At 41.8% G+C, this 26,554-nt stretch overlaps 1 protein-coding gene across 3 annotated transcripts; it reads right to left on the bottom strand.

Moving 5' to 3' along the window:
• Nucleotides 1–20: 20 nt before the first annotated feature.
• Nucleotides 21–22,273, bottom strand: jakmip1 (janus kinase and microtubule interacting protein 1). Of its 3 annotated transcripts, XM_069719824.1 has the most exons (23): nucleotides 21,886–22,273; nucleotides 15,224–15,532; nucleotides 13,987–14,319; nucleotides 13,348–13,509; nucleotides 11,570–11,782; nucleotides 10,806–10,919; nucleotides 10,396–10,542; nucleotides 9,975–10,145; nucleotides 9,032–9,091; nucleotides 7,435–7,563; nucleotides 7,131–7,259; nucleotides 6,880–6,963; nucleotides 5,827–5,889; nucleotides 5,083–5,181; nucleotides 4,107–4,208; nucleotides 3,962–4,015; nucleotides 3,795–3,860; nucleotides 3,499–3,567; nucleotides 3,166–3,243; nucleotides 1,952–2,161; nucleotides 827–892; nucleotides 558–634; nucleotides 21–446 (listed from the first exon to the last, which is right to left on the bottom strand). In XM_069719824.1, exons 2-22 carry the CDS (start codon nucleotides 15,377–15,379, stop codon nucleotides 584–586), a joined length of 2,556 nt encoding a protein of 851 aa, XP_069575925.1. In that variant the 5' UTR covers nucleotides 15,380–15,532; nucleotides 21,886–22,273; the 3' UTR covers nucleotides 21–446; nucleotides 558–583. The 3 variants fall into 3 exon arrangements, with proteins under 3 accessions (XP_069575925.1, XP_069575926.1, XP_069575927.1); XM_069719825.1 differs by lacking the exon at nucleotides 1,952–2,161 and having other exon boundaries at nucleotides 22–446; nucleotides 21,886–22,271; XM_069719826.1 differs by lacking the exons at nucleotides 21–446; nucleotides 558–634; nucleotides 827–892 and having other exon boundaries at nucleotides 2,078–2,557; nucleotides 21,886–22,271.
• Between the last annotated feature and the right edge of the window lie 4,281 nt (nucleotides 22,274–26,554).

Here is a 26,554-nt window from a genome sequence, read left to right on the forward strand (position 1 = left end):
ACACACACACACACACACTCCCCCCACTCAGCCCTGTACTTTCACTCTTCTTCGCCTCCCTCCAATCTTTCCTTTTCCATTGTCCTACTGGGCATTTCTTCAGCTGAGGCTTTGGCTTTTCTCCCTTTAGTAAAATCCTCAGAGCGATTCAGAGTTTTCTTTCGGTAAATCCATGTGTTTGCTTCTCACAGAGGAGTCAGGGTTTTATGTTCCAGGTCCAAGAAATACTATAGTTCATGTTATCTATTGTTACAAATAAATCTTGCTTTAATCTCGTGTATATCTGCTTATCTGTTAAATTTTCAAATATGTTTGCATTCCAGGAAAGAGTCCTCTGCAAAAGTGCGCATTTATCAAAAAGGCAATAAGGTTTTCATTAACTGTCTACAAATGCATAAAAAACAGGTTTTGTTTCATTGCCGTTTGCCTCCACAGCACCTTAACACCTAAAAAAAAAAAAGGAAAACATTTTCAAATTCTTTAGTCCTCATTATTGTTGTTACTATCAGCACTATTACTGTGCTAGATAGTTATAATACACTTAATACAGGCTCTACCTGATGTGGGTCCACGGTCATTTTCATTAAGGCCAAAGAATAAATGCTAAAGAGAAAAACAAAAAGAGGAACAAAAACTAAAAGAACACAAAGGGTTTAATCAACAGGTGGAAAAAGAGAGAGAAGAAAAGGGGTGTCAAAAAGTTAGTAAAATAACACACAGCAGCAGTACAGTAGATATAAACTCCCTCACATCCTCAGCACACGTGCTCTAACAGCCATGACAGAAAGTTTTCTTAGAGGGAGACAAATGAAATTTGAGCGTGTACCTTTTCCTCTATTTCCTTTACATGTCTCTTTTGCATGTCAATCCTGTCCTCCAGCTCTCTAATTCTCTGCAACGCAAAGACAGAAGCAGTTAGCTGGTTAAAACATATTAAATCACAAAAGTTAAACCATTTCTCACAGTCATTCCTTTCGGTGCAAAAACAAACAGGTGTTTAACAGTTAATAGTAACCTGGGTCAAACTATTTCTGAATCTACTCCAAATAATCTCCTGCCTTCCCATCATGTCCTATGTCTCCATGGTAGCAGTGGTGGACAAGAATGAGCTACCATGACAACCGGAGAGCAGCTTTGAACTGTGAAGGGTGGAAGCGACTCCGTCTTTGAGACTTTAAAGCTGAACAGTCTATTCATTGACTCTGTTCTTTGTTTCTAACACGTCATCTTAAAGGGCTCTCCAATCTGTGAAAACATCTGTGACCTTGCTACACTGAAGACCAGGCACAACATTTTGAAATTAAAACAAACCTAGACATTATCTCTTTGAAATTATTCTGATTGATAACAATCACTTCAACTCAACACAGCTTAATTGCATGAGACTGGGGATGTGTGTAAATAAAAGGAAGAGAGAGGAAATATTTTTCTTTATTCTGAGATAAAAACAAAAGAGGCCCAACAATAAATATGTGACTTAGTTTGTTTAAACTTATCTAATTAATTAGTATATTTCATGAGTAGTTGATTATTGGCTTTAAGTGCTCTGTGGTTAGAGGTCATTGCGTTAGTACGTTAGAGTACAACTGATCCAAGTGAAGTTTAAGGTGCCGTGGTTGTTGATGTAGTCAATGAATAACACAGTGTACAAGCCATGGGTGTAAAGCTACTGAGAGGCTGCTGAGTGGAGGGATAGTAAAGGAGTGGGGGTATTCAGATCACAATGAAGCACACACACAAACATACACAAAGCCAAAGTCATTCCGTCTTATCTTTCCACTCTTCCACTCACATTTGCACTTACAGGGTTACAGGTGGCACGCACGGGGATACTGCATCTTTTTCAAAGTACCAGAAGTGTGGTGGGGTCAGAACTTTCAGACAGGTACCAGGGGTCAGAATGAGGGCGGGCAGGACTCAACAACCTGACTGGGTTTGTTTTGAGCCTTACCTGCTGGGCTTGCTGTAGGAGTTCCATGCGCTCCTGTAAGATCTGACTGTCATACTGCCGGCTCTGCCGGAGAATCTGACGCCGCAGCTTGTCCACAGCTAGCCTCAGCTCCTCCCTCTGCCTGTCTGTCAGCGACTCGGCCACCGCCTGGCATGCCGGCTGCTCCTGCTGCAGAGCGCTATACAGCGTGGCCTCCAGCTCCTCGATCCTCTGCACAGCCAGCCACATACACACATACAGATATACAAACACACACACACACACACACACACACACACACACACATAGACGTGCACATGCGCATGCAGAAACACAAGCATGCACATGAAGGCACACACAAACACACATATGCACACAAACAAACACACACACACACGCAAACACATACACACACACACACCACTGTGACCATGGCAGATATGGGAAATACTGTTCCACTTTATATTGGGGGCTATTTCAGCTTGACCTTTACATGGTAAATTCATTTGATCTCTTGTCCCCCAGGTAAATTCACAGTTTCACAGTGACACAGCAAATACCATGTAAAGATCAAAGATTGGCCAACACAATATCAAGTGGGAACATAAACACAAACCGACACCAAAACTGACCAAATAAAATGGTTAGAATTACATGAGTGAGAGTGACCGACGTGTTAACTTCTGTTTTCTGGGTTCAGGCAATTTAATCCAGTGGGAGGGTACAGTGATTGAGATAATTCACGCCAAAAAAATCTAACATTCAATTTTATGAAACCCATTTTGTTTACAATGTTTTTTGACTGTTGCATGAACCACGTAAAAAAGGGTATTTATAAATCCATCATATCTGCATATATTTACAATTTGAGAGAGTAAATTGGTGATTGGCCTTCTTAGAAGATAAATGTAGGCAAATACCTCAGCAAATTCAGTGGTTATATTGTTATCATAATTTTGACTTCAGTGGTAAAAGATGCAGTATCCCAACACAATGTGACAAATTTTACCTTCATGGATCATGTTGCATTCATGGTGTTTAAAGGGATCCCAAATGTTTGTGTGTCATGCTGAAATGATAATGCTGCACCCCTGCATTCCTGAATCAGGAGCCATTATGTCTTTTACAGAGTCCTGGTCAATATGTACGTTATACTGTACATACATTTCAGTTTGGTGATCTTTAATATAAAAGGTACAGGTATACGCTGTGTAATACTGCTCCAGGCTTCGTACCATGTAGGCCTGGTCCAAGGCCTGTTTCCTGTAATCCAACTCCTCCTCAAGGAATCCCTTCTGCTTACTGAACAGCTCCTGCAACAAGAAGTGACACTATGTACAGGATATGGTAAAATGTCGTATTGTTTAAATGTAGAATCCAAAATCAGGATGGATGAGCTCTTTGACATCACACCAGCAGAAAAACAAGAATATTAATGGATGATGTTTCTTTGTGTACTGTATGTAACAGCGTAGAATTTTAAGTATTTTACTGGTGTTATAAAATATCAGTTCAGAATACCAGTTGAATAGGATTTAAACAGGTGCTTTTGTATTGATTTTTTTCACCTTGTCATTTTCCAGGTCAATCATCTTCTGTGTGAGGGCAGCCTCTGTGCTGTCTATCTGCTTTAACCACTGCAGCGGCAGGGAGGATGAGGAAGAAACAAAAGAGTGAGGGATTGACTTGTTCTCAGATGTTTTTATTTACACTTTAAATCTAACAAATGTAAATTTACATTCAACAAAAAGGACTTAAATGCAAATGGCTGTACATGTATTGGGAATAAAATGATAAACAGTAGCACTGTGTGTCCACTGTGTGTCAGTAAAAATCCAACGTGCCAGAGGGGCTTTCCGCTCACCTTTTCACAGAGTGAGATCACAGTCCCGGCCTGGATCACAGCTACCTGCTCCTCATTTCTGAGATTCTGCATAAAATACAATGAGCAGGTAGTTACCAGACTGAATGGATTTTTTTTTTAAAAGCGAGCTATTTGAGTTGTTAATCCAACAGTGTGTTTGAACTCACCCCGTTATCCCCCAGAATATCCAGCTTCTTCATCAGCTCAGGAATGATGACATCCTGCACAGATATCAAAACCATGAGATCAAACTGACAATGTTTAGAGAGCTTTAAATGAAATAGACTGGGTTTTTTTGTGAGCATGTTTTACCTTGACTCCCTCCTGGTGGCAGTAGGTCTGCAGGGCACTGCTACTGTTCTCAGGGAATGCAGACATGTGCAAATTGAGAGCAGGGGATCTGCGTTCCCTCTCCTACAGGAAGTACACGCCATGTTAATGCTCATTACACACATCAACACATCATGTCATCAGCCAAACTAACAACAGTTTTGTAAGTCCTACAGTAATACAATAATTAATATTCCCATTGGTGGTGGTGAGCAGAGTGAAATGGAAGGGAATGCAGGATGTACTTACATGACACTGAAAACATGGTCGGGGTCTCTGCCAAAATGAGGGAGGTGAAAACCCATAGATTTAAAAAGGCCAAACAAACGAAACCATCGGGAGGGCATGCTGAAACTCAGAGTTAAAGTGATCTGTCTTTTGGCCAAGACTGAGATAGAACCACGACATAAACAGATGGAGAGTTCACTGGTGATGCCATTATTATCACTCCGACTGCCAAATGCCAAGTTACAAACCATCTTACATTTTATATGGTATTTATCTTGTTAAATTGAAAATTAAAAATAAAACCGTTTCACCATAACATAACTAAATGATATTATTTTATCGCATTTGTCCTTCATTTCCATTAACTTTTATTGTAAGGAAAATGTAAACAAAATGTGGGACATACATGGAAAAATGAGAGACAAAATGAACAAACATGGGAATGGATGGTGAACTTAAATATATTTTTATTTTACTAAAAATTATATTCATCTTAAGACAACATTGAATCATTGAAAACAAAATATATTCCAGTTTGGTGAAGGGGTATGCACACAGCTGCCATGCAAAACAATAAAACACAGATGCGTACAGTGGAGAACTGAGAGGTGTGAATGAGGGTCGGTCTGTCTGTCTGTCTGGAGAGTCACTGTATGTAGGTCCTGCATCTGGAGCTGAGATTGTTGTTGTCGCCTCCTGGTGACAGTTTGATGCTAGTACAGTCTCTTACTTCCAGTTCCAGCACCCTGAACTCCAGCAGCTCATTCTGGTCCCGAGCGTCCTGAACCTCAGCCTGCAGCCGCGACTCTGCTTGCTGCAATGCACACATCTACAGACACAAACACATTTATTTTTTTTACACAAATTGAATAGGATATGGAGCATTATGTTGTTTTATATGTAAATACTGGGATCAACGGATCTCCTGGAGTTGTCATAGTATTTTGGGGGTATTTAAAGCAAGTACAATCCAAAATTCAAGATCTCTATGTAAACCCTGATTCTGCCCTTTTCTTGCTTCACTTCTATCAGACAGATTGAGACATTATTAATAGTGCATGTGCACTATTAACCTTGTATCCAAGAAGTGTCATGAAACACTGAAGATTTGACTTTAGGGCTTGGTATGAACTTTGAAACTGTTTTGGTAACAAGTAAAATTGTCCACAATACAGAGTATTGAACTGCTCCTCCAGCTTGTATTGAACATTTATAGTTTCTCATTTCATGTATCTAATTTTCAATTTTAGCCTTTCATTTATCTAGGCCGGTTTTAAGGCTGCTTATGCTTCAACAAATTTTGTTAAATTAAATAGAAATTTGAAAAAAAAAAACAGGTATATAGTTCTCAAAGTCAAGAAATATTTTAACTATATTTACTGAAACTCAACTGAATTCGACATCAGTTGGCACTAAGTGGTCAATGGTTGCTCTGAGGTCTTGATGAAAGGGAGCATGGGCTAATATAATTTACCTTCTCGTGCAGTTCCTGGTTGGTCCTGAGCAAGTACTGCTTCTCCTCCACCCACTTTGAATCCTGCCATAACAACCAAACACAACATCAGCGAGGAAAGATACTGGCAGTAACATGAGAGGAAGGAAAGGATTCGCCATGACAGGGTGTAATGAACAAAGCTGTCAGCAACTCAACCAGTCAACCCAAAACCTACTGCTCAGTGACCAATTCCAAATGATGCATGCAAAATGTAACACAGACACAAAAAGACAGGGACAGAGTGGCAGTAGCACAAGTTTATTGATTCAGAGAAATAAAGCCCACTCCTGAGATAACAGAGGCAAAAAGAAAGCTGCAATCACAGAGTTCACAGTAACACGAGGAACAGAAGGCAACCCAAGTTGAAAAACAGCAGAGCAGCAAATCTGAATCACAGAGCTGGATCAAGCCACAGTGGAATAGGAAACATGCAGTAACACAAAGAAACATGTCACAACAAATCAAACTGGGAGTAGTGATATGAACTCAGCATTATATTTGTAGTGTCCCTCATGATATTTAGTACAGGTAATAATTGAGGTGCTCAATTAGTTTTAATTTACTTGGTTTTGACAAATAAGCCACAGCTTTTCTTCAACAACTGCATTAGGTATGGCCAACTGCTCAGACCTATATGACTTTTCTAAAAAGTAAACAAGACAAAATCAATACAAATTGTGTATTTCATTATTTAGAAATATACTAAGATACAACAACATTAAGCTGGTGTATATTAATCGAGTCACAGTTAACAGGAATCAAAGTGGTTTAAGCCTCCCCTCCCCTGAGTGATCAGCAGCACAGAAAGACCCAATGAGAAACACCACCAAAAAAAGTAGGAACAAAGGGGGAAGCAGAGCATGCAGGCACCCAGATGTGACCCCAGACATACAGGAATTGAAATCACAGGATTATGCGGCAGACCTGGTCAGCATAGCGCCAGCCCAGGAGCAGAGCAGCCAGACAGACATGCAGGAGGGCCAGTGAGAGCAGGACCAGTGAGCTCCTGTCCCCGTCCCTTGTCTTTATTACCTGCCCCCTCTCGGCCAAGGCCTTCTCCAGGTCGACAATCTTGGCCTGGCTGCTGCTGAGCTCCACCTGCAGCTGCTCACGTGTCTGTGGGAGGGAAGGTCAGCCATCAGGAACTTGGGTGCAAATAAAGAAACCTACTGAGAAAATTATCCCAAAAAAAGTCAATTCTAAATATTTTGGGGATTTAGAAGTTTTATTTATTTCTTATATCAAAGTAGGGAGTGTTTTTGGGAAAGGAAGCTGATACAAACCCTGGCTTCTCTCTCAGCATCCAGAGATCCTCCGGTCTGCTCTTGCAGAAGGGCGTAGGCCCGCTGAAGAGCCTGATACTCTCTGGTGAGCTGACGGAAACGAAGCTCTGACTCCTCACGGGAAAAACTCTGTGACGTCAAACACAAACCTTAACCTTGATTCATAATCCCATCATAATAAATCTGTGAATTATTTTTTAACTTTTTACCTTGTTTCTTTCCAGTCAGTTATCTCAACATTCTTTCAGCACATCTTTTAGGTATTCTAATTGTTTCTTTCAATGTAGACAAAGAATTTTTGTACCTCTTCCAAATCCTCCTCTGGAGTGGCAGGCGTGCGGTCAGTGAGGTCAGTGTTATAGGAGGTCAGAGAGGAGGTCTCAGAGTCTATCGACTCCTCATCAAATCCAAAATATGTCTCCACAACATGCTTCTGCAGAGAGGAGGGTGCACAAGTTAAATCAGCCCTTTTAAATCTTAACATACAGTATACAATGCTTCCTATTCTTTAGGAAGCCAGTTGGAAAAAAAATCAACACTTATCAAAAATTATATTTGACCTAATTTCAGATTAGACATTTTTTTTTACTTAATATAACCACACCTAAACCAACAGCTCTGGTTATCTTCTAAAAAAAAAAGAATACCCCAAATTAATTCCTTTTGTACGGTAAAACTTGTCAAACCCAAGTCCCGTCCTTCTGTCATTTCCATCTCTTTTCAAGCAAATTAGATCCAATCGCTTTATGTTTGTTTACTTCATTCTTGCTAATAACGTTTCTAAACCCAACAGCGTCCTTACCATCGTGTTTATAAGTCATCTCCTGGCAACCAGAGAAATACAGACAGACCAGGGCGCACAGACAAATGAAGGAAGAGAAGTAGAGGATAAGGAGGATGTACTCTGTCATGTTGCTGCCAGACCAAAAAAAACACTCCCCAGAATCTGTCTATTATATCTTAGACTATACCAGCCAGTCCACGCAGTGACTGCAGGCCTTCGGTAACGTCCAAAAAGCACAATTGCTTTCTAACACACTCCCACACAAAATAGAAAAGCTGACAAAAAAAAGTTACTGGTTCCAATTAAACTACTCCTTAGAAGGAAAAAAAGCTTCTGGGATTTGCCTCCCAGCTCGAAGACTCTGCTTCTGTTTTAAATTCCCCAAAAGAACAACATTTTCAGTTTCAGGCCAAAAAAGCTAAACCGCTGTTTCCAGCTCTGTGTCGAACTAGTCAAGACAACAAACTGGTTCCTGCAGGAGAGGAGTGAGAGAATATATGTCATGCAACTCCTCCTCCTAGCAACATCAGAGACTGTAATATGTTCCCTGATGTAATAGCCCAAACATGGATGCTCAAACGCACACACGAGTATCACGGCACGCTGTCACCTCACCCAGTTAGATAGTACCATCCCTTTGTCTTCTATATTCATACACAAGGAAGGACAGAAACAAAGAAGACATGAACCGTTGCATAGAGTTTGCTGTTTTTGAGACGCATGCATTAATTAACACTAAATCCACACAGAAAATAAAAACAACAGCGGAAAAACAAATCATCTTCAACAAGCTGTGGGAACGGTTTATGCAGGAGTTGCGTGTGTGCTCAACGTGATGCTCCAACTGTGAGGGATGCTATCATTATTGTCCCCTGAGCCTAATTAAACACAAACAAACACACACACACACACACACACACACACACACACACACACACACACACACACACACACACACACACACACACACACACACACACACACACACACACACACACACACACACACACACACACACACACACACACACACACACAACGGTACTCCTGGATCAACCACAGATAGGACAGTTGCTTATTTACACACCACTGGATTAACAGATGCCATGGCCACTTACTTTTGACAGCTTGAGAGGTTTCCTCCTGGTCTTTTTGCTTATCACCAATCGGTCACGTTCCTGAACACAAATACACAGCAGATGAACATCGCAAATTTTGTCCCCAGCAAAACCAGCCTCATATCTGATATGACATGTCACTGAGGGCATAACATGCACAGATCAATCACAACATGAACTGCCATCAGAAGATGATATTTCACTGCAGCAGAGTCCAAATTAGTCTGTTTCTACAAAAATGTAGGTCGAATGAAAACCACAGGGTGCTGATATTTGAGAAGAACTGGTAATTGGCAGAGAACAATATAATCATAGGAATAAAGCTCTAAGTAATGGGAATTAACAGCTTGTGATGAGTCGGGCTGTCATGGGAAGGCAAAGCAAATAGTGTGGGAGGGGAAAGACAGGCAAACATGAATAAATTCATTATTTGCCGCTAAACTGCAGCTTCTGTAAAAACTTTTTCAAATCAATACTACATTTCACCAAATACAAGCAGTGACCTGTCTGAAAGTACGTAACTTATTGCCCTGAACCAGAGGGATCAAACAGGCAAAGAGAAGTGGGAATTGAGGGGTAGTACTGTCATGCTGGGATAATAGTTGTCCATGTAATAGAGATACACTGTATATTGTTATATCATAAATTTTCAGAAAAAATCAATTGAGAAATTGTTCATATAAAATTTAACCAGGTAGGAATGCCCATTTTTATCCATTGAAAGAACAAACATGAAAAATCAAAGTTTGTCATCATATTTATACAAAATCCTATATTATACACAAACAATTTCACAATGGCCTGCGAGGCCTAAGAGGAAAAATCCTACTGTCAGATTATATATTGTATGTTCAAGTTATAAATTACAACCAAATAGAAGTGACTGATTTCTTGACAAAATATAACAGGCATGTGAACCTGGTGATTTTAATAAAAGCCTGACCTGCATGAGCTCGTCAATGATGCCACGTTGCTCAGCAACCTGCAGCTTGAGGAACTCCACTTCCTGTTCCTCGTGGGCATGACTCAGGTCGGTCAGAGAGCTTGGCCGCTTCAGCTGGGGCTGAATGGATTGCTGCTGCGAGGGCGGCCGAGAGGAGGAAGCTTTTTCCTTCTAATGGAGGGAAACGGAGTGAGACAGAGGTCAAATTAAGTTTCACGCTTTTCCTCAGATAGCCAGTAGAGGTCCTATTCCCTGTGTGATGAAACCCACAGTGAGACCCGGAATCCCTCTTCCACTACCGAATAAAACCAAAACATCTACTATGTCGCACTAATATTTGAACTTTGATTTTATCCTCAGTTAATAACGAGAGACGTGAGAAACAGAGAGTCAGGGAGAAAACACTGGTGATAAATCTCACCATCTCAGCGTTGTCACGGCTCAGGTTCTTGAGTTTCTCCTCCATGCGCTGCAGCGTTTGCAGGAGGTCATCATTCTTCTTGGACAGCCGTTTATTCTTCTCAAACATGGGCTTCATCTGGCTCTCTGCCTCTCGCACCCGTTTCAACTGAGCAGAGGAAGGAAACAGGGAGGGGAAACACTGTAACCGCAAGTCTTGACTTCTAGTGAGCAGGGGAGGCAAGAGGAGGGCTGAGGAACTTACGAAATAAAGTATTTTAACACACGTTTCATGGACACATGCAGTACGTTCCTTATTGTGTTTTTATCTGTGTATATGTAAACACATTAGTTTAACAATATGTTTGTTTTGTTTTTTTATGCCTACAATGATTGCACATATGGAAAAAAAAAAAAAAGGTTGATGCTCACTAGTTCATTCCTCTCGTCAGCCAGCAGCGCATTTCTGTCCTCCAGTTTCCTGATGATCGAGTGGAGCTCGGCGATCTTCAGCTGGAACCTCCTCATGTCACGCTCCTCCACCTCCTGTTGAGCAGAGGGGACAGGAGAGGGGGAGGAAGACAAAAACTGAAAAAGGGAAAAACATGCAGGCAGGTGGGCAGGTAATGGAGATGTATAGAAAAAGAGGAGGTGACGGGACGAAGGATGAGTTTGCATTTCAAAACGTGAACGTGTACGTGCAGCACACATGGTGACCAAGCGCTTTAAATATGACGGGCGTTCGTCTTTGACATTTGGTTAAGAAATTGTGCACTCAACAGTTTAAGGTATCCCTTTGACATTCATTTTGTGGTACAGCAAGTATAGCAATTCCTCAGTGATTCAAATGTTCCCAATAAAATCAGTTGAAGAAAGAGATGCACCTGTTCCACGTTTATTATACGATGCCTACTATAAAGGAAACTGGCCAGCTCCACGGCCATGTGCAATGTTAATGATTTATTTTGTTCCATTTCTATATTGGAGACTTTTTCCCCTCCTTCAAAAGTCCTTCCCATAATACCGGACATTTTGCATTTTTTTTTCATTAAATAATATGAGCTTTTTTATTTGATGTCTGTAATTGTGGCCTGAAGCACATTGAAGGTGTGTATTTCTTCCCTTACAATTTTAATGAATGCATTCATGCACATATTGAGATATACACATTTGGTCCTGTGTGCGTCTGCGTATACCTGGTTGTTGAGCAGCTCTGAGTTTTCACCAAGCCCAGGGACCGCCTCTCTCTTGGGGCTGCCGTGGTTGTGTCTCTCAGCATCTCGTACGTGACCCAGCTGCTCATCCAGGGCTTCCTTTTGGAGTTGAAGCTTCTGGGCGTAGCCAGCCTGCAGCCCCAGCTCCCTCTCCAGAGCACTCACCACCCGGTCCTTTGCCTTCAACTCATCCATCTACAAGAAGGACGGATAAGAGCAGAGGTATGGGCGGTGTAACAAGTGGTATCAGTGGAATCGGACAGGTGCTTTACCATCAAAACCCAGATGAATAGTCCTAAAGAATATTCACAATAAATAATATTATGAGGTGCAGATATTTCTGAGATCAACTTGCAGAAAACATACATTTTTATTTTTTATTTTTTTTATGTAGCAAAAATTCAATTCAGACTGATAATTTCCCCCATTTAACCACCAATGTGTGAATATTCAGTGTACATGAAGCGCAATGTGCTCATAAAAAACATTTGCGACAACTTTTAACTGTAATTCCCGCATGGTTTACACTTAATGTCTAACGAGCTGTTTGCTCTGATTGGCCAACAGCAGAATAGGAGACTAACGGTGTTTTAGCTCTTGTACTTCAGCTCTGATCAATTTATGAAGCTTTGTTCTTGCTCTGCATTCACACAGCTCCTTTCCATTTCTCCTTCCCTCCATAGTTTCTTCTTTAACAGTGGTATTTCCTGCACTGCTTTCTCTTCATCAATCAGCCATTCTTCAGTCTTTAAGTCTCCGTGAAAATTCCTTTACCAACAATAATGCCTATTATTGTCACCCTGCTGCATTAATGAGTAACTGTGGCAGGTATACGGACTGTCATTTTTGTGGATAAGCACTATATGGTGAAGATATCAAGACGGAGTCAAGACCGATACTGCAGCAATTAGCCTCTAACCGTCATACTACATCAACGAGATAAGCCCTGAACTGGGACTGAACTTCAGCAGCAGGAAAACAGAGGTCGACTCTTGGTGATATTCAAATGTGGACAGACACAGACTGTGAAATAACAGCTGCTAGATATGACAAGCTAACCCACCACAGGAATAATAATAATACACGGTTCATGAGGCTGTATAAGATTTGTATTTGCATAAGTGACACCTCCATATTTTGTACTTTGATTAAGGTTACCTCATTGTGATGTATATAACAAGACCTGTTTGGTTTTCTATCAAATTCTTTAAGGCCCTGAAACCCCCCCCTTTTTCAATCCGCCTCTCGATAATGGAATCCTACGTAAACAAACAAATATTTTCATTCCCACTGATTTATGTTTGCGTGTGTTTGCACCAATCAGGATTTAAAACATTTGAATTCAAATGTGATGAGTTTGGAAATGTTTTGCTCATTTTGCCAGCGGTGTCTGATCAAACCACACACACATAATTGGTGAGGCGGATTATCTCACTTTCTATGTGTTAAATACTTAATATGTGATAGCTAAGGATATGATTGTTGCTTATATATTCATGAATATTTCAAATTACTGAGAAATATTAAGACAGTCTGGGCATGTTGATACTCTAAATTCTGATATGTTAGCTGGCACGTCAGGGTAAATAAAGTTTAAATCGATTCGGTTGTTCAACTTCTAGGAAATATTATGAAGCCACAAGTAAATATGCCATCAACATATCTTCAGACTATTTCCATGGGTTAGCCTTTATCCAATAAGGAGGTAAGACGTATGGAGTGTCTGCAGTGTTCGTCTTGCCGGCTTCACGTGGTCTCACCAGTCGGCGGATGTCTTTCTCGCAGTCCCGTTTGATGCGATGCACCTCATCCTGGTGTTGTTGGTAGGCCGTGCGGAGATCAGCTGCTTTGGCTTTATCTGCTTGAAGAGCATTCGCCAGCGTCTCCTCCGCCTGCTTCCTGGCCATTTTCTGTTCCTGAATCTAAAATAACCGCACACGCGTGACAATATTAATACACTCAAAACAAAAACAGCTAAAAGACAGACATTCATGTCCTTATAAACACTTGTTCCATCCCATTCGAGTGTTGCCGTGGTAGATGCCCTGTTTGTCTAGGAAGGCCACATTGAAACAATAGCTTGGCAACAGGATTTTCCACCCTGCTTCCTGTTTTTCATAAGAAAAGTTACAAAGGAACATAGACACACACGCACACATGTAAAGTCACATAATGGTTTTACATTGTCAACTTTCCATGAAGATTTGCCTTCATCCTAACAACAAATAATGCCCTCAGAAAAGACGCTGACCTCAACACTATTCCCATAATTTAGTTACAAGAAGCCCATTACAATTAACATTTTACATGGTTACTAAAGTACTTGCACATTTTCCCACAATCTAAAACTTGAAAACACAATAATTCATTCTGCCACCCGTACACACGCTAAAACCTACTTCCTGCTGGAGCTTTATTCTTTCCCCATCAAAAGCTCTCCTGGCCTCTTCCCGAGCCTCTCCGAGAAGAGCATTTTTTAGCTTGTCAGCTGCGCCGTCTCTCAGTGCGTTTACGAGCCCCTGGAGCCGCTGCACCTCCGTATCCCGGATCTTGATGGCCCGGGCCAGCTCGACTTCATGCTGACGCGCAAAGGCCTCCCGGGCACCTGCGATCTCACGGAGCTTCTCTTCATGGAGTTTGGCCCGCAGGTCGGTAAGTGCGACGGCGTGTTTGTGTTGCTCGAGCTCGCGAGCCTGCCGCTGCTCCTGGAGCCGCTCACGGAGCTTACATACCTGGGAGAAAGACATTATAGATAGACATGTCGCAGTTATTACATAACGACCTGATTGCCATTATTGAGCGTTAGAATTGTTTGCGTTTATTTGTTTGAAAACAGCTGGACTAGAAATGTCATATCTCTGTTAGTGTTTTCAGGTTGTTTTCTACTGCTTGAGGTTTCACTGGTGGTCTTTTGAACCCGCCATTCTCCTGCTACGATTGAAAAGCATATCGGTGGAGAATTCATGCCACCAAAAAGGATGAAAAAGGAGAGCTCAGTAAATTGAAGGAGGCCATTTGTTGGACTTGCAGCAAAAAGTTAGCAAATGAACAGAAAAAGACAATTAAATTGTTCATCGCTATTATTTGTATGAGAATTCATTATCAACTAAAATGTCAGCATTATGACAGCCCTGATATAGATAAGAATACTCCTGTCAAGTGGACATCATTATTTACATCAGCACTCCTCGATGTGTATATCCATTTATTCAGACTATGTGCTGCAAAGAGGTGACTTCATTTGCAAGTTTGTGCTTTAGGTCCTGAAGGTCTAAAACAAAATGGATGAGCATCTAGTGAGGTGTGATATAATCCCCAAGAGGGAACAGCTATGTAAATACTGCTCAGCTGTGTTTTATCATGATGCTTTAAATGATCAAAAACAAGTGAATTGTATTTTGATGCATGTAGATCATTTTTATGCATTTTTTTTTTATAGATACTTATTCTTTATAAGTGAGCTTGTTTTGAGCATTAGTTGCAGTTTCGTGGTGGCGCGCATACCGAACTCCTGAATAATGATTTAAAAATTGGCCACTCTCTACTTCTTCTGTTGTAATGATACGTGGGGGGCCATGTCTCGACCATCACGGTAAACCGTTTTGTCCACATGCCCTCCTCTTCTTCCTCCCTCACCTTCCCACGCTCCTGCTGCAGCTCGATCTGTGCGTCCATCAGTTTGCTCCTCAGTTCCTCGTTGGTGACCTGCACCGAATCAGCCATCGCCTCCGATTTCTCCGGCTTCCTTCCCTTCTTGTGGAGTTGGGCCGATGGGGGTGCGGTTGATGACATAGCCCTCCAGCCGCCCAATCAGGACGGACATAGAGTGCAAGGTGTGGCGAAACGGAGGAGAGGGTCAGTCGCTGCTCCTCCTTCCCGCACGGCCCTGCATCACCATCATGCCGTTGTGAAGTCTACATTGTTGCTAGGGGTCACTGAGCGTCTCTATTGGAGAGAGAGAGAGAGACACACACGGACGAGCAGGGAGAAAAAGAAAAGATGAAAAAAAGGGTGAGTCAGTGTTAAAAAACTAGGTTACACAAAACTACTTGGCACAATACTCTGGGCCCGAGCCACATGACGCACTACAGCCAGGGGAAAACGGTGTATTTTGGGGACTAACATTTACACTCTCCTCTGCCACCCTTTCCCCTCTAACACGTAGGCTATTTATCATCCTCCTATTCCAGTCCCTGGGCTGTACTTAGAAGCTCCACAGTGCATGAAAATGTGTCTGGCCACCATAGTTTCAGTCCCTCGCCTCCAGCATCTCACTGGACCCTACTTTCTCTGAGTAGACTGATAAAAACCCTCTTTCAGTTTGAGGACTCTTAACATTCCTCTGTCCAGAGATCCCCTAATCTTTTCTTGTCCAGAATAAACTAATGACTCATCTGCAGTCCTTTGTCACGTCAATGAAGAGTCCCTGAACAACGACAGCGTTCTCGATAAAGTCTCACGGAAATATCCTGAATTGGAGTTAGAAATCTTTGCTATATTCATTCCTCCTCATTGATGTCTGCCGTTTCCATCACTTTATGCCTTCACACCTTCTCATCATGAAATAAATTACCGTTTAAAATAGATACCTAATGGATTTTATCTCGACGCTTTTGACCAGCTGAATGTAGACAGGAGCAGCCTGTCTTACCGTCATTTGATCTCTCTACTACACCCATTCGCGCAATACAATTGTAATCTGTCGTCTCCACCTCCCCGCTTTCAATGGAAACTGAACATAGCAAACAGTGGTCGGCAGCAGAAGAATGTTTGGTGTTTTCCCTTAAGAAATGGATTATTCAATAATCCAAATATGTGGCGGTTATTGCTTTTGGATAAGCTGTAAAGAAAAGGTTACCATCTAACTAAGCCACATAAACCAAAGGCAAATACAGAAGTATTTAAATCCATGATTAGTGTAGCTCAGGGCAAGTATTACTTTGCATATTCTGTTGTACATGTGTTGTTACAATGACACGCATTCACTGGGATGAAAGTGGACTCCTATAATCTCTTCCAGGAGTGAATTGTAACCCAGTAACCTTGCAGTCTTCCTGCCGACTATTAAATAAATAATGCAATGACGGGGGAGCCGAAGCATTAGGACCGCAAGCACCTCCATCTTTTTCTGCACACACATTACCAAACAACCGCACAACATACACAGATGGAAGAAATAGTTACCAAGGCAACCAGTGCTCTCAAAAACTCTATTCCTCTCATTGCGAAGGATGATGGGAAGAAGGAGTCTCATGGGGGATACAAAACACAGAGACAGCACACGCGCGCACACACGCGCACACACACACACAGTTGCATTGTCATAGAGGCTGTACATTTAAAAAACACACTGACGTGCACTCGCAATTTTTGCTATCTGCTCCAATCTTTGAGCTGAGGGGTGACTGAGAGACAGTAATGCACTGATGCCGGAGGGCAAGGAAGCTCTTCTCTTCCACATGAATTTTCACACGGCACACAGTCAAATGCCGGGAAACCACCGGGGATGGGAGGGAAGAGGAACGAGAGAAAGATGAAGGAGGAATAAGCCTATGAGAGAGGAGCAGACAAGAGGAAAGAGCAGAGGAGCGAAGCAGAAAAAGCATGCAGACCTCAACCGGAGAAGCCAACCACCAACCGTCAACCGTCAACCCCCTCCCCTCTTACATTTCCAAACCTCTCTCCACCCCCCACTCGCTGGCACGGTGATGTTACTGATCTCACTCCCATTCACACAGAGAGAGAGAGAGAGAGAGAGAGAGAGAGAGAGAGAGAGAGAGAGAGAGAGAGAGAGAGAGCACTGACACAAGCCAACAAACTGAACTAGAGACAGACACGGCTGACACGTATTCACACAGCCACCAAAAGCTCTCTACGCTCCTTCATTCACGCCGGCAACAAACATGTATTCGTTTAAAAAGGTCAACACACTTGACTTTCATGCACGTGTGGCGGAATTTGTGTGTACATTTTCCACCCTGTCACCGTTTACAACGTGTTTACGCACGTCCGTGCCGCTATCGGATTCCCAGGTGTACCCAAGTTGGCGGATAGTTTCACATGTTTTTCTTCCTCGGGTAAGGAGGCGTGGATGCACATCCTTCCAGCGCTTCCTCAGTGGTCTGATGTGTGCTAATCATTTATGTTTATTTTTTTTGTCACAACTTTGTGTCTGTCTTTGCTGGCTAAATAACACAACGGTCACACAGTCATCCTACCCGAATGAACTTTTTGAATGTTCACTTTTTGACGAAGCAGTTTTAGCGAGGTTTATGGTCATTTGGAGGATTTTAATAAAGAGAGGCGTTTCTGACATTTAACCCACAGTGCCATTAATGGGATTGATAAAATGATAAACTGAGTGTATATTTCAAATTCTACAAACCCATATTTCACCTAATACCAACACGTGTGCACAGGCACAAAGACATCAGCCACCCACAGCTCCCACAAAGCCACGTGGGAGCCACATGCTCCAAAGCTGGCAACAAGGCACTAAATCTCAAAGTTTATAGTGTATTGAAAACCAGGAATATGATAGAAAACTGGAACATTTTACAGGGGCACTGAGAAGATAACAAGCACTTTTAAATGTTCACAGACACAAACAAAAGCCAGCCCAGGTTATAGACCTCAGATTACCTCGTCCACTCCAAGTATAAACAGTTAGTGCAGCTTATGTTCTGCTGGAAAGCTTTTAAGTGGAAGCAAAACCTTTCAACATACAGAACCGACAGGCTAGTGATCAACGTCACTGCCGACACCCGAATATAGCCGCAATAATCCCACGTCCATAACTGAATAACAGATCGCCATGACTCATGAGATCGATTAACAAGTCCCATCGTGCAACAAGTTATAGATATTTGAATGATGCATCAACAGAAATGTACCTTCGAGGCCTGTTTAGCTGCAATGAATGGGGCACTCAGATGGAGCGAAATCACTTGATTGTGATGGCAAGAAAGAAGCGACGATTAAGAAAATTGCAGCTTGAAGGAAAAATCAGCTACAAATTGTACCCGTCAGCATCGATACAGTACGTACCTGGCTTTTGTAGACTTGTTGTTATGGCCTTGAGCTTTTAAAACCAGGCTGAAAGTGTGACAAACAGACTGGTAGTTTTATAACCGCCTGACGAAATCCCTCCTCACTGTGTTGCAACAGCTTTTACCATTTAGTTGGAACAATTTACTGTAAATGCAGGATGTGACCATGTTTATTTCTTTGTAAAGACGATTTTTATCTGAAACGTCCGTCGTGAACCTTAAAGCATAGTGGAAAGTGGTTTCACATTCTTAAAACAGGAGAGTAAAAGTAACTTACTTTAACAGCTGGGGGCTGTTTTGATCATTTGAAACAAGATGCCTTTAAAATAAATAAGTCCACCTACCTCTTAGCAATAAAAACCTTCCTGTCATTTGTCTTTCTCCGAGTTTGCAGCACGAACTCAAGGTCACTACAATTAAATGTAAGTTAACAAAGAAAACAAAAGTATTGTTCAATGTTATCTCCTCATAATTAGTTTAGTTTAATCTGTGGATGACCGTCTAAATTGATCAATTACTCATTTGTTCTGTAAAATCAGAAAATAATGACAAATTCTCGTAATTTTTCAGAAACATTGTTTGTTTAACAAATCGTCCAAAACATGAAGACATTTTAAATATTTTAATCTACTACAAGACAGGGGAAAGCAGAAAATTGTCACATGAAGATGCTTTTTTGGCATTTCTGTTCTGATTATTAAATGAACTATTCATTTCAGTCAATCGTCTGGATTTGTCCTTTTGTTTTCTACTCATTGCCTGATTTATCACACCCCACATTTTAATGAAGTCATCTATTTAAAACAAGCATTGGGAAAAAAAATTACTGGCACTAGTGAAATAAACCAATTCTGACTTGAAATATGAAAAAAAAAAAAAAAAAGTTTGCAGAGAGATATGCAATTATTTAAACATACTGATGATGGAAGCCAACTCCACACAAAAAAAAAATCACAATATACACACAGTTGTCTGTAACAACACACTACAAATGAATAAATAAAACTAAATTAAAACTTAACATTTAGTATTGTATCTACTGGAGTAATTTTCATGGCTTTTTGTAACTTTAAATCTGTGTTACTGCAGTATATAATATTGCACTTCAAAAAGGCAAACTTTTGACTTCAGCAGACATGTTGGGTTCACAGATGCCTTTGCAACGATCACGGGGCTATCACACGCTGCCAGAGGGAAATCATCAAAGCCAGACAAGACCACACACACTCACAGAGTGTCAAACATTAACAAGACCGGTGCGACATTAAGGCCCAATAAATACATGAGTTAATGAGAGCTCGAACAAAGACTCCTCACTTCCCAGTGTGTGGACGGTATATTGTATACTCTCTTGTTTATTGCTGCACTTTTGTTACAATGCCTACAATGCTACAAACACACCTTCCCATTGCGGTCACACTGGCAGAGTGTAGACTGTCAGAACAGGTCTGGCCACAGTCCAGACATCACACACACACTCACACACTCACACTCTCTCTCGCCAGTCTACATATACACTTAAGACACTGTCAAGATCCCCTTGAGAGGCTGAGTAACCCAGCCGACGACAACACCAGTGGAGCATATGACTTAAAAACTACTATGCCAGCAGGATGACTACAAGTTACTGACCCCAATGACTGGTCAACCCAAACAGATGAAGAAGAAGTGTCTCTTTGCGTCTTACGCATGCATGGTGTTTCTGGTTTTGTTGCTCAGGCTCAGTTCTATAATACCAACTAATATATCAACATGGTCAGTCGAGCCATTCATTGCTGCAGTCGGGGCCTTTTCGGCCTGTTCATGTGCATCTATGTGTATGCATGCTTTGCATGCCCGGGTGCATCTGTTAGCGGATCATCCTTCCTCATCAGACAGAAATGGTAGTGCAGACAGGATAAACGTGTACATCTTACTGTAAGGGTGATGAGGAAGGCAAAGTGGTGATGCGGAGTGAGAGACATACACGAGGTTAATAGTCCGCTGGGATTATTCTGTTCGCAGCCTGTCATTCAGCGCATTACGCTGAGAGAGGCAGACATATGAAGGGAGAGGCAGGATCATGAATGAAGAATAAATTGCTCAAATTAAGTTAGGGAGAGCTGAGTGGAGAAAGGCTTCGGGTGTGCGGAAAAACAGGGGGGATCCAGTAACATATATCGGAGTCCCTGTGTCTGTCGGCAACCCGTGATGTTATACCTACCTACCGGAGCAGACTGTGGCAGATTGAGGTCAACTTGAAAATAAGAAATCATAAACAGAAATGTTACACTCATTACAGTTATATCCCTCCCTCGCCCGGGCACAGTTAACAACCAGCACATAAACATGAGCACCACAGCATGCATCATCGTTTCAGATTAAACGGAAGTGAGCGTGCAACACATGCCGGCTGTCTAATGAGGCAGGTTTACGGGTCCCCAGACCGGGACCGCCAGCAACAGCAGCAGAGCTCGTTATGACAGAGTGCCTGCCGGTAAACAACGGCGGACCAACATGCATGGCAAAGAGGGCTTGGTTTGCTAAAAAAAAAAAAAAAAAAAAAAAGAGGACGCTGGAGATGTTGAGGTGGCTTAATGCGGTGCGACCAGCCCTCTGACGGGCTGTCAAACTGAAGATTAAAGGGTACGAGGTGCTGCTGCTGCTGCTGCTGCTGCTGACAGCCTGTTTGTCCGGCTTGCCAACCACACCCCACGGCGACAGGCGTGGGGCTGCTGCTGCAGCATCCTCCAGCCACAGAGGACGGGTCTCCTCTTGTGGTGGCGTTTCGGTGCAAACCACAGCCACGACATGAAGCATTTCCACTGTGCTGTTGTGGCGTGGCCACAGACTAAATGTGGTACATATTTCACCAGGGGCCTCTTCTAGCCTACAGGAGGGAGGGATGGATGGATGGATGGATGGATGGATGGGGGGAAGAGAGACTCGGGTAAGTTGAATATCAATCACTCGTGTCGGGAAACGTTATCATCGCACTTCATGCTTCCTCGTCCTGCAGAAATGTCACACAAACCAAAAAAAAATAAAATAAATACCCACACCCTCTGCGGGGTCTGCGAGAGGCTCCGCAACTGTCGGCTCAACAAACTCACATCTGAACGCCCGAAATGATGAAGCCCCGGCCGGCGTCCGTTAGTGCGCTGTTAGCAGATGAAACACGGATGTCTTAATACGTGTTGAGGGGTCCGTAAATTAGTCGCCAGAAGTTGCGTCGCCTCACACACACACACACACACCGGACAAACTTACCTGAAATGGTGGTCCGGCGGTCACAAGCGGGCTGATGTCGAAGAAACGTCGCCGCCTTTAACGCTGCTTCATATCCAGGAAGGGAGGCTGGGCTTCGGTGTGGGGAGCTGAACGCACTCACTTCTTCCGCCTTGATACGCCGACTAACTGCAAACAGCGACCGTTTACAACTTCACTCCTCACATTTTCTGGTCGTTAAAACGACCTCTGGAGCCAATTTTCCGCCGTTGACGTGAATTTTATCTTCGAGCTGACAAGAGACTCAGCTCCGGGATTCTCCTCCTCTCGCGCGCCGCACGTTGACATTTTTACTTCACGCCCACGAGCACACACTCCGGGTTTTGAGTGCGCGCGCGCTACGTCATCAGTTCCTGTACATTTTCATCCACACGAGTGAAACAATAAATAAAAAACCGGTTTCGATGCCCGTGTGTGGGACGTGAACGTGGGAGAAAAAAAAAAAAAAAAAAACCGGGTGGGCGTCACCGGCAGCGTGATAGAAGCGCGACACCTGACTGCGTGTTCAAGAATGACACCGCGCGCGGTAAATGCGTGGACACGCAGCCGGGTGCGGGAGAGACGTACGTCGTCGGGGTGGACGCTGGCACAGAGGGACACTATACCAACACTCCCTGTAAAATACTTTGTCATCACAACGATAAGATCTCAGCAGTACTTTCTGCTTGACACAAGATGCTTTTCATCTAGACACTCATTTATAAACACAGTTTTTTTTTTTTTTTTTGTTTTTTTTACCCCACAGTTACTTTAGTTGGAATACTTTGAATATATAAGCGAGAAATACGTTCTTTTCAAAACTGATTTGAAAGCAATTGCCTGCCAATAAAGCCGGTTTTATGTTAGCAGGTTAGGATTAATGTCTCCTGATCTAGTTTTTAATGCTAATCCCTTTGGAAAAACAACACATTTAAAAAAATTTAAAAAAAAAAAAGTTGTTCTTTTGCCACTCTCCAATGTTGGACACTTCATTAAAAAAAAAACATGTTTCTCTCTACTGCATAAAATAATGAAGTCATTCCTCCACACCTTCAACAAGATGATGTCTTTGACTAAAATGTAGAAGTCTTATGTTCCATGGCAAAAAGTTAAAGGCTTTTTCAAACAAAGAAACAGTGATGGTTCTATTTTTTTATATTTTTTTTTTTATCATTTGGGTAAATTATGACGTTTTTAATGGAAATACTGCTGTCAAATGATCAGATGTTCCAAAAGACTGGCTGAGTATTTGAATGTTCTTCAAATACATTGCACTAGTATGCTGCCTCCACCCCAAATCATAACACACGTTTCTGTATAGCCATGGTATAGGGAGTTTGAGTAATACAGTGTTGTATTAGCATTTGTCTGAGTGGCTAAATGTGAATAAGCAATGTGTTGTATAGGTTTTACCCCTAGACACTATCTTGTGAAATTTTTGAAAAGTATTGACATCTCTTGTCGTTTATGTAAATTAAACTGAAGTGTCCACATATTATAAGCTTTTGGAAGGGTCTTTGTGAAATCCAGGATTTATGATGTGTTTTCTCTCATATGGGAAAATGTTTTATTTGGTTTCCACCAAATGTGAAATATGGTCTCAATCTCCCCTCCTGTTCCTGAGTTATGGCCAGAGAAGTGTTTTTGCAGAACATTATCGTGTCACAGTGAAGTTGACCTTTGACCTTTGAATATAAAATGTTATCACTTCACAATTTTATCCTACAAGACATTTGTGTGACTTTTTGTCATAATTAATGTATGAATTCTCACGTTATGGCCACAAATGTGTTGTGTGAGGTCAAAGTGACCTCTGACCCCTTCAGTTCATCCTTTAGTCTGAGTATAATTCAGTCTGAGTATAATGTATTTCCCATATATATTTCCTTTAATAAAAAAACATTAATGTTGAATATGTTCAGATTTAAGTGCACTCCTGTATATTCATTATGTACTTGTTTTGTACGTGCTTTTTACACCAATTGTACACGTGATGATGGGGATCACCAATATATCTACTGTAAGGGCCTCTTGCCATCTAGCACTAAAATGTGTGTTTTGTATAAACTAAGGTTATTGAGATTTGCTATCATCATCAAACTCAAAAGCATCCCTCCAGATTTTCTCCTGTCTGTATCTCTATCTACATCGACACGTTTCATGACCATGAGCCTCTAAATTCAGTATATATTTTTTTTTATCTGGGACAATATGACTCGTCAAATCAAAGTAGGTGAAATAATCTGACAATATGAAAGTGGTGTGAGTGTGACCCAGTTTCTGGAGGATGCATTACTTACGCACAGCTGCCTGTCTCTGCCTCTCCACACTGCGCCTGCCTGTCTGCCATTAACGAGTGGCACTGTACACATTCTTCCAACTTGCTGCGGCTGCAACATATGCAGCCCATTGCTGTAAGGCAGTGTTAGGAAACAGGAAGTGGAAGAAGCAAACCACACGGTCAGGGATGAGTTTCAATTGTGTACGTTGTATCCTCTCTCTCTCAGTGGTTGGCCACTTATTCAGATTCTTCACTGGGCATTTTCCCGTTTTTTTTAAAGCTATTTACTGATATGTGCTGGACTTTAGTGAGGGAGATAAAGCAGACAAGCAAAGTGGGCGAGTTTGGAGTATTAAGCTGCACTCTAGTCATATTACTGCTGAGGTCAGCAAACAGAGACACAGATGGAGTGATAAAGTGAAAAAACATTGTGGTTGCAGTAGAGAGCAAAGAGGAGAGGGGAAGGGATTAGATCTGTCCTGTTTTTTGGGGGGTGGAGGGGTTTGGTGAAGAATTGACTCAGGAAGCAAATTTGTGTCAGAGAGCTGTAATGACTGTGTCTGTTAATTGTTTTTGCCTGAGGTATTTTTCCTTTGTGCTGTTTTAGACAGCAGGGTATTTTGTCAGTCTGTTTATGCTCCCCCTGAAAAAACAACAACTGTTCACAGAAACAGGAGAAGGGAAACTTTTCCATTTGACGTCACACTAACCTTGTGATTAGGCATTGTGATTTCTCGCCCACAGATAAAAGAAGAGCCTAAGGTGTTATTAGATTTAAGTGATAATATTGGTGAAGTGATGATAAGTGAAACACACTGAGCTAGTGTTATGCTACAAGAAAAATTAAACAACAATCTTATGTGAACATTTCTTCAATGGAAAAAAACAACTATTTTATTAAGCAGTGATGTGGTAGATCCATTCAGTCAGCCTATTACATTATTTTTCCCAGTTGAGGAACATGGTAATGTGAGGAGTCACTGTTTTTATTAATTTAACATAATCATATTAGGTTTTCAGCATATCCATGAGATGTGTCCGTAATAAGCTTAACATATTCATGACCGTGGGCAGATTAGGCCTATTATAGTTTTTAGGGACAGCCATTTGTATTCAGAGGGGACCACCGAATCAAATGAGGAATGTATCTAGCTACCCTGCAGACTGTACAGGATTTAGTGGAAACGCCCACAAAGCGACATTGAACCAAATAATATTCAACTTTCAGATCATTTCTGCAGCCACCCACCAAACTGATTGTTTTACACAAAGTAAACCCAAGTCTCCAGTCTGGAGGGCTCATGGTGACACAATTTCATGTGAAGGTAATTAGGCTTTCTGGGCATGAGTAACCACCACTGTTAGTCACTAAAATATCTGAGCCCTATGTTCCATGTCCATCCTCCAAAACTTTCAAAAAAAACAAAAAACATGAATGAGTAACTTCACTGGCCGGTGTTTTGATTTGTAAAAGCGTTTTCAAACAAGGTGTTTAATGGAAATACTGCTGTCAAATACATTCAAATGTTCCATTAGGCAGCCCAAGTTTTTGAATGCTCTACGAACACAGAGCACTATTACACTGCCAACGCTCAGGACACAAGTTTTTTTTTAATGCTGTATAAATCAACAAGGAGAGTTATAGTGTTAGCATTAGTTCCAGTGGCAGAAAATGTAAACAAACAACACAGAACATATTTTTTGAAATTAGCATACTGAAATTCTGACATGATTTAATATTAAAGTCCTGATCAATACAGTGTGTATTTGTGTTGTGTTTTGTGAATTATAATCCATCTAAAATCATAATGATCTCAATACCAGCTTACACAAACATAAGTCCAGACCTACGCAGAGGTAACTAAAGTTAGTGCGTTTACAATTATTCCTATTCTGTTTTAATGTTTTGGGTTTTTGTGGCCTCTGTTCGTTTCAGGAAGTCGATTGTATGACAACATGTCTCTATTAATATAAACGCGCTGTTATGACATTTTCATAAAAATACCAAAGTCTTGAAATTTGGCCAAAGTATAAATTCCCTGCAGTCAATGCAGTCACAGCCCATTTTCCTGCAGAGAAACTTCAAAGGTAGGAGGAGCTATTGAGCTGCATTTGTGCTGGAAAGACTCATCTTCACTGCAGTCAGTGTCCATTCTCAGATAACCCTTCTGGTTGCTATGGTTACTGACCATACCTCCTCCTCAGGTCTCTCTTGTTGTGAGAGTCATTGGCATTGCTGGGTGAGCCCGTGGGTGGGGCAGGTACTGTATAAACAAGGACCGGTTACCTAGAGGAGGAGAAGAGTGCATCTCGGACAGAGAGTCCGAAGTAGGCTTGCCCAGCAGAGATGATGGGGAGTCTCCATCTTGAGTCATTACTTCTTGGAGGGGA

This window comes from Brachyistius frenatus, unplaced genomic scaffold (assembly GCF_029030835.1).
Source record: "Brachyistius frenatus isolate BFR_SWC_R1_liver_20210118 unplaced genomic scaffold, ASM2903083v1 Contig_225, whole genome shotgun sequence".
NCBI lineage: Eukaryota > Metazoa > Chordata > Actinopteri > Embiotocidae > Brachyistius > Brachyistius frenatus.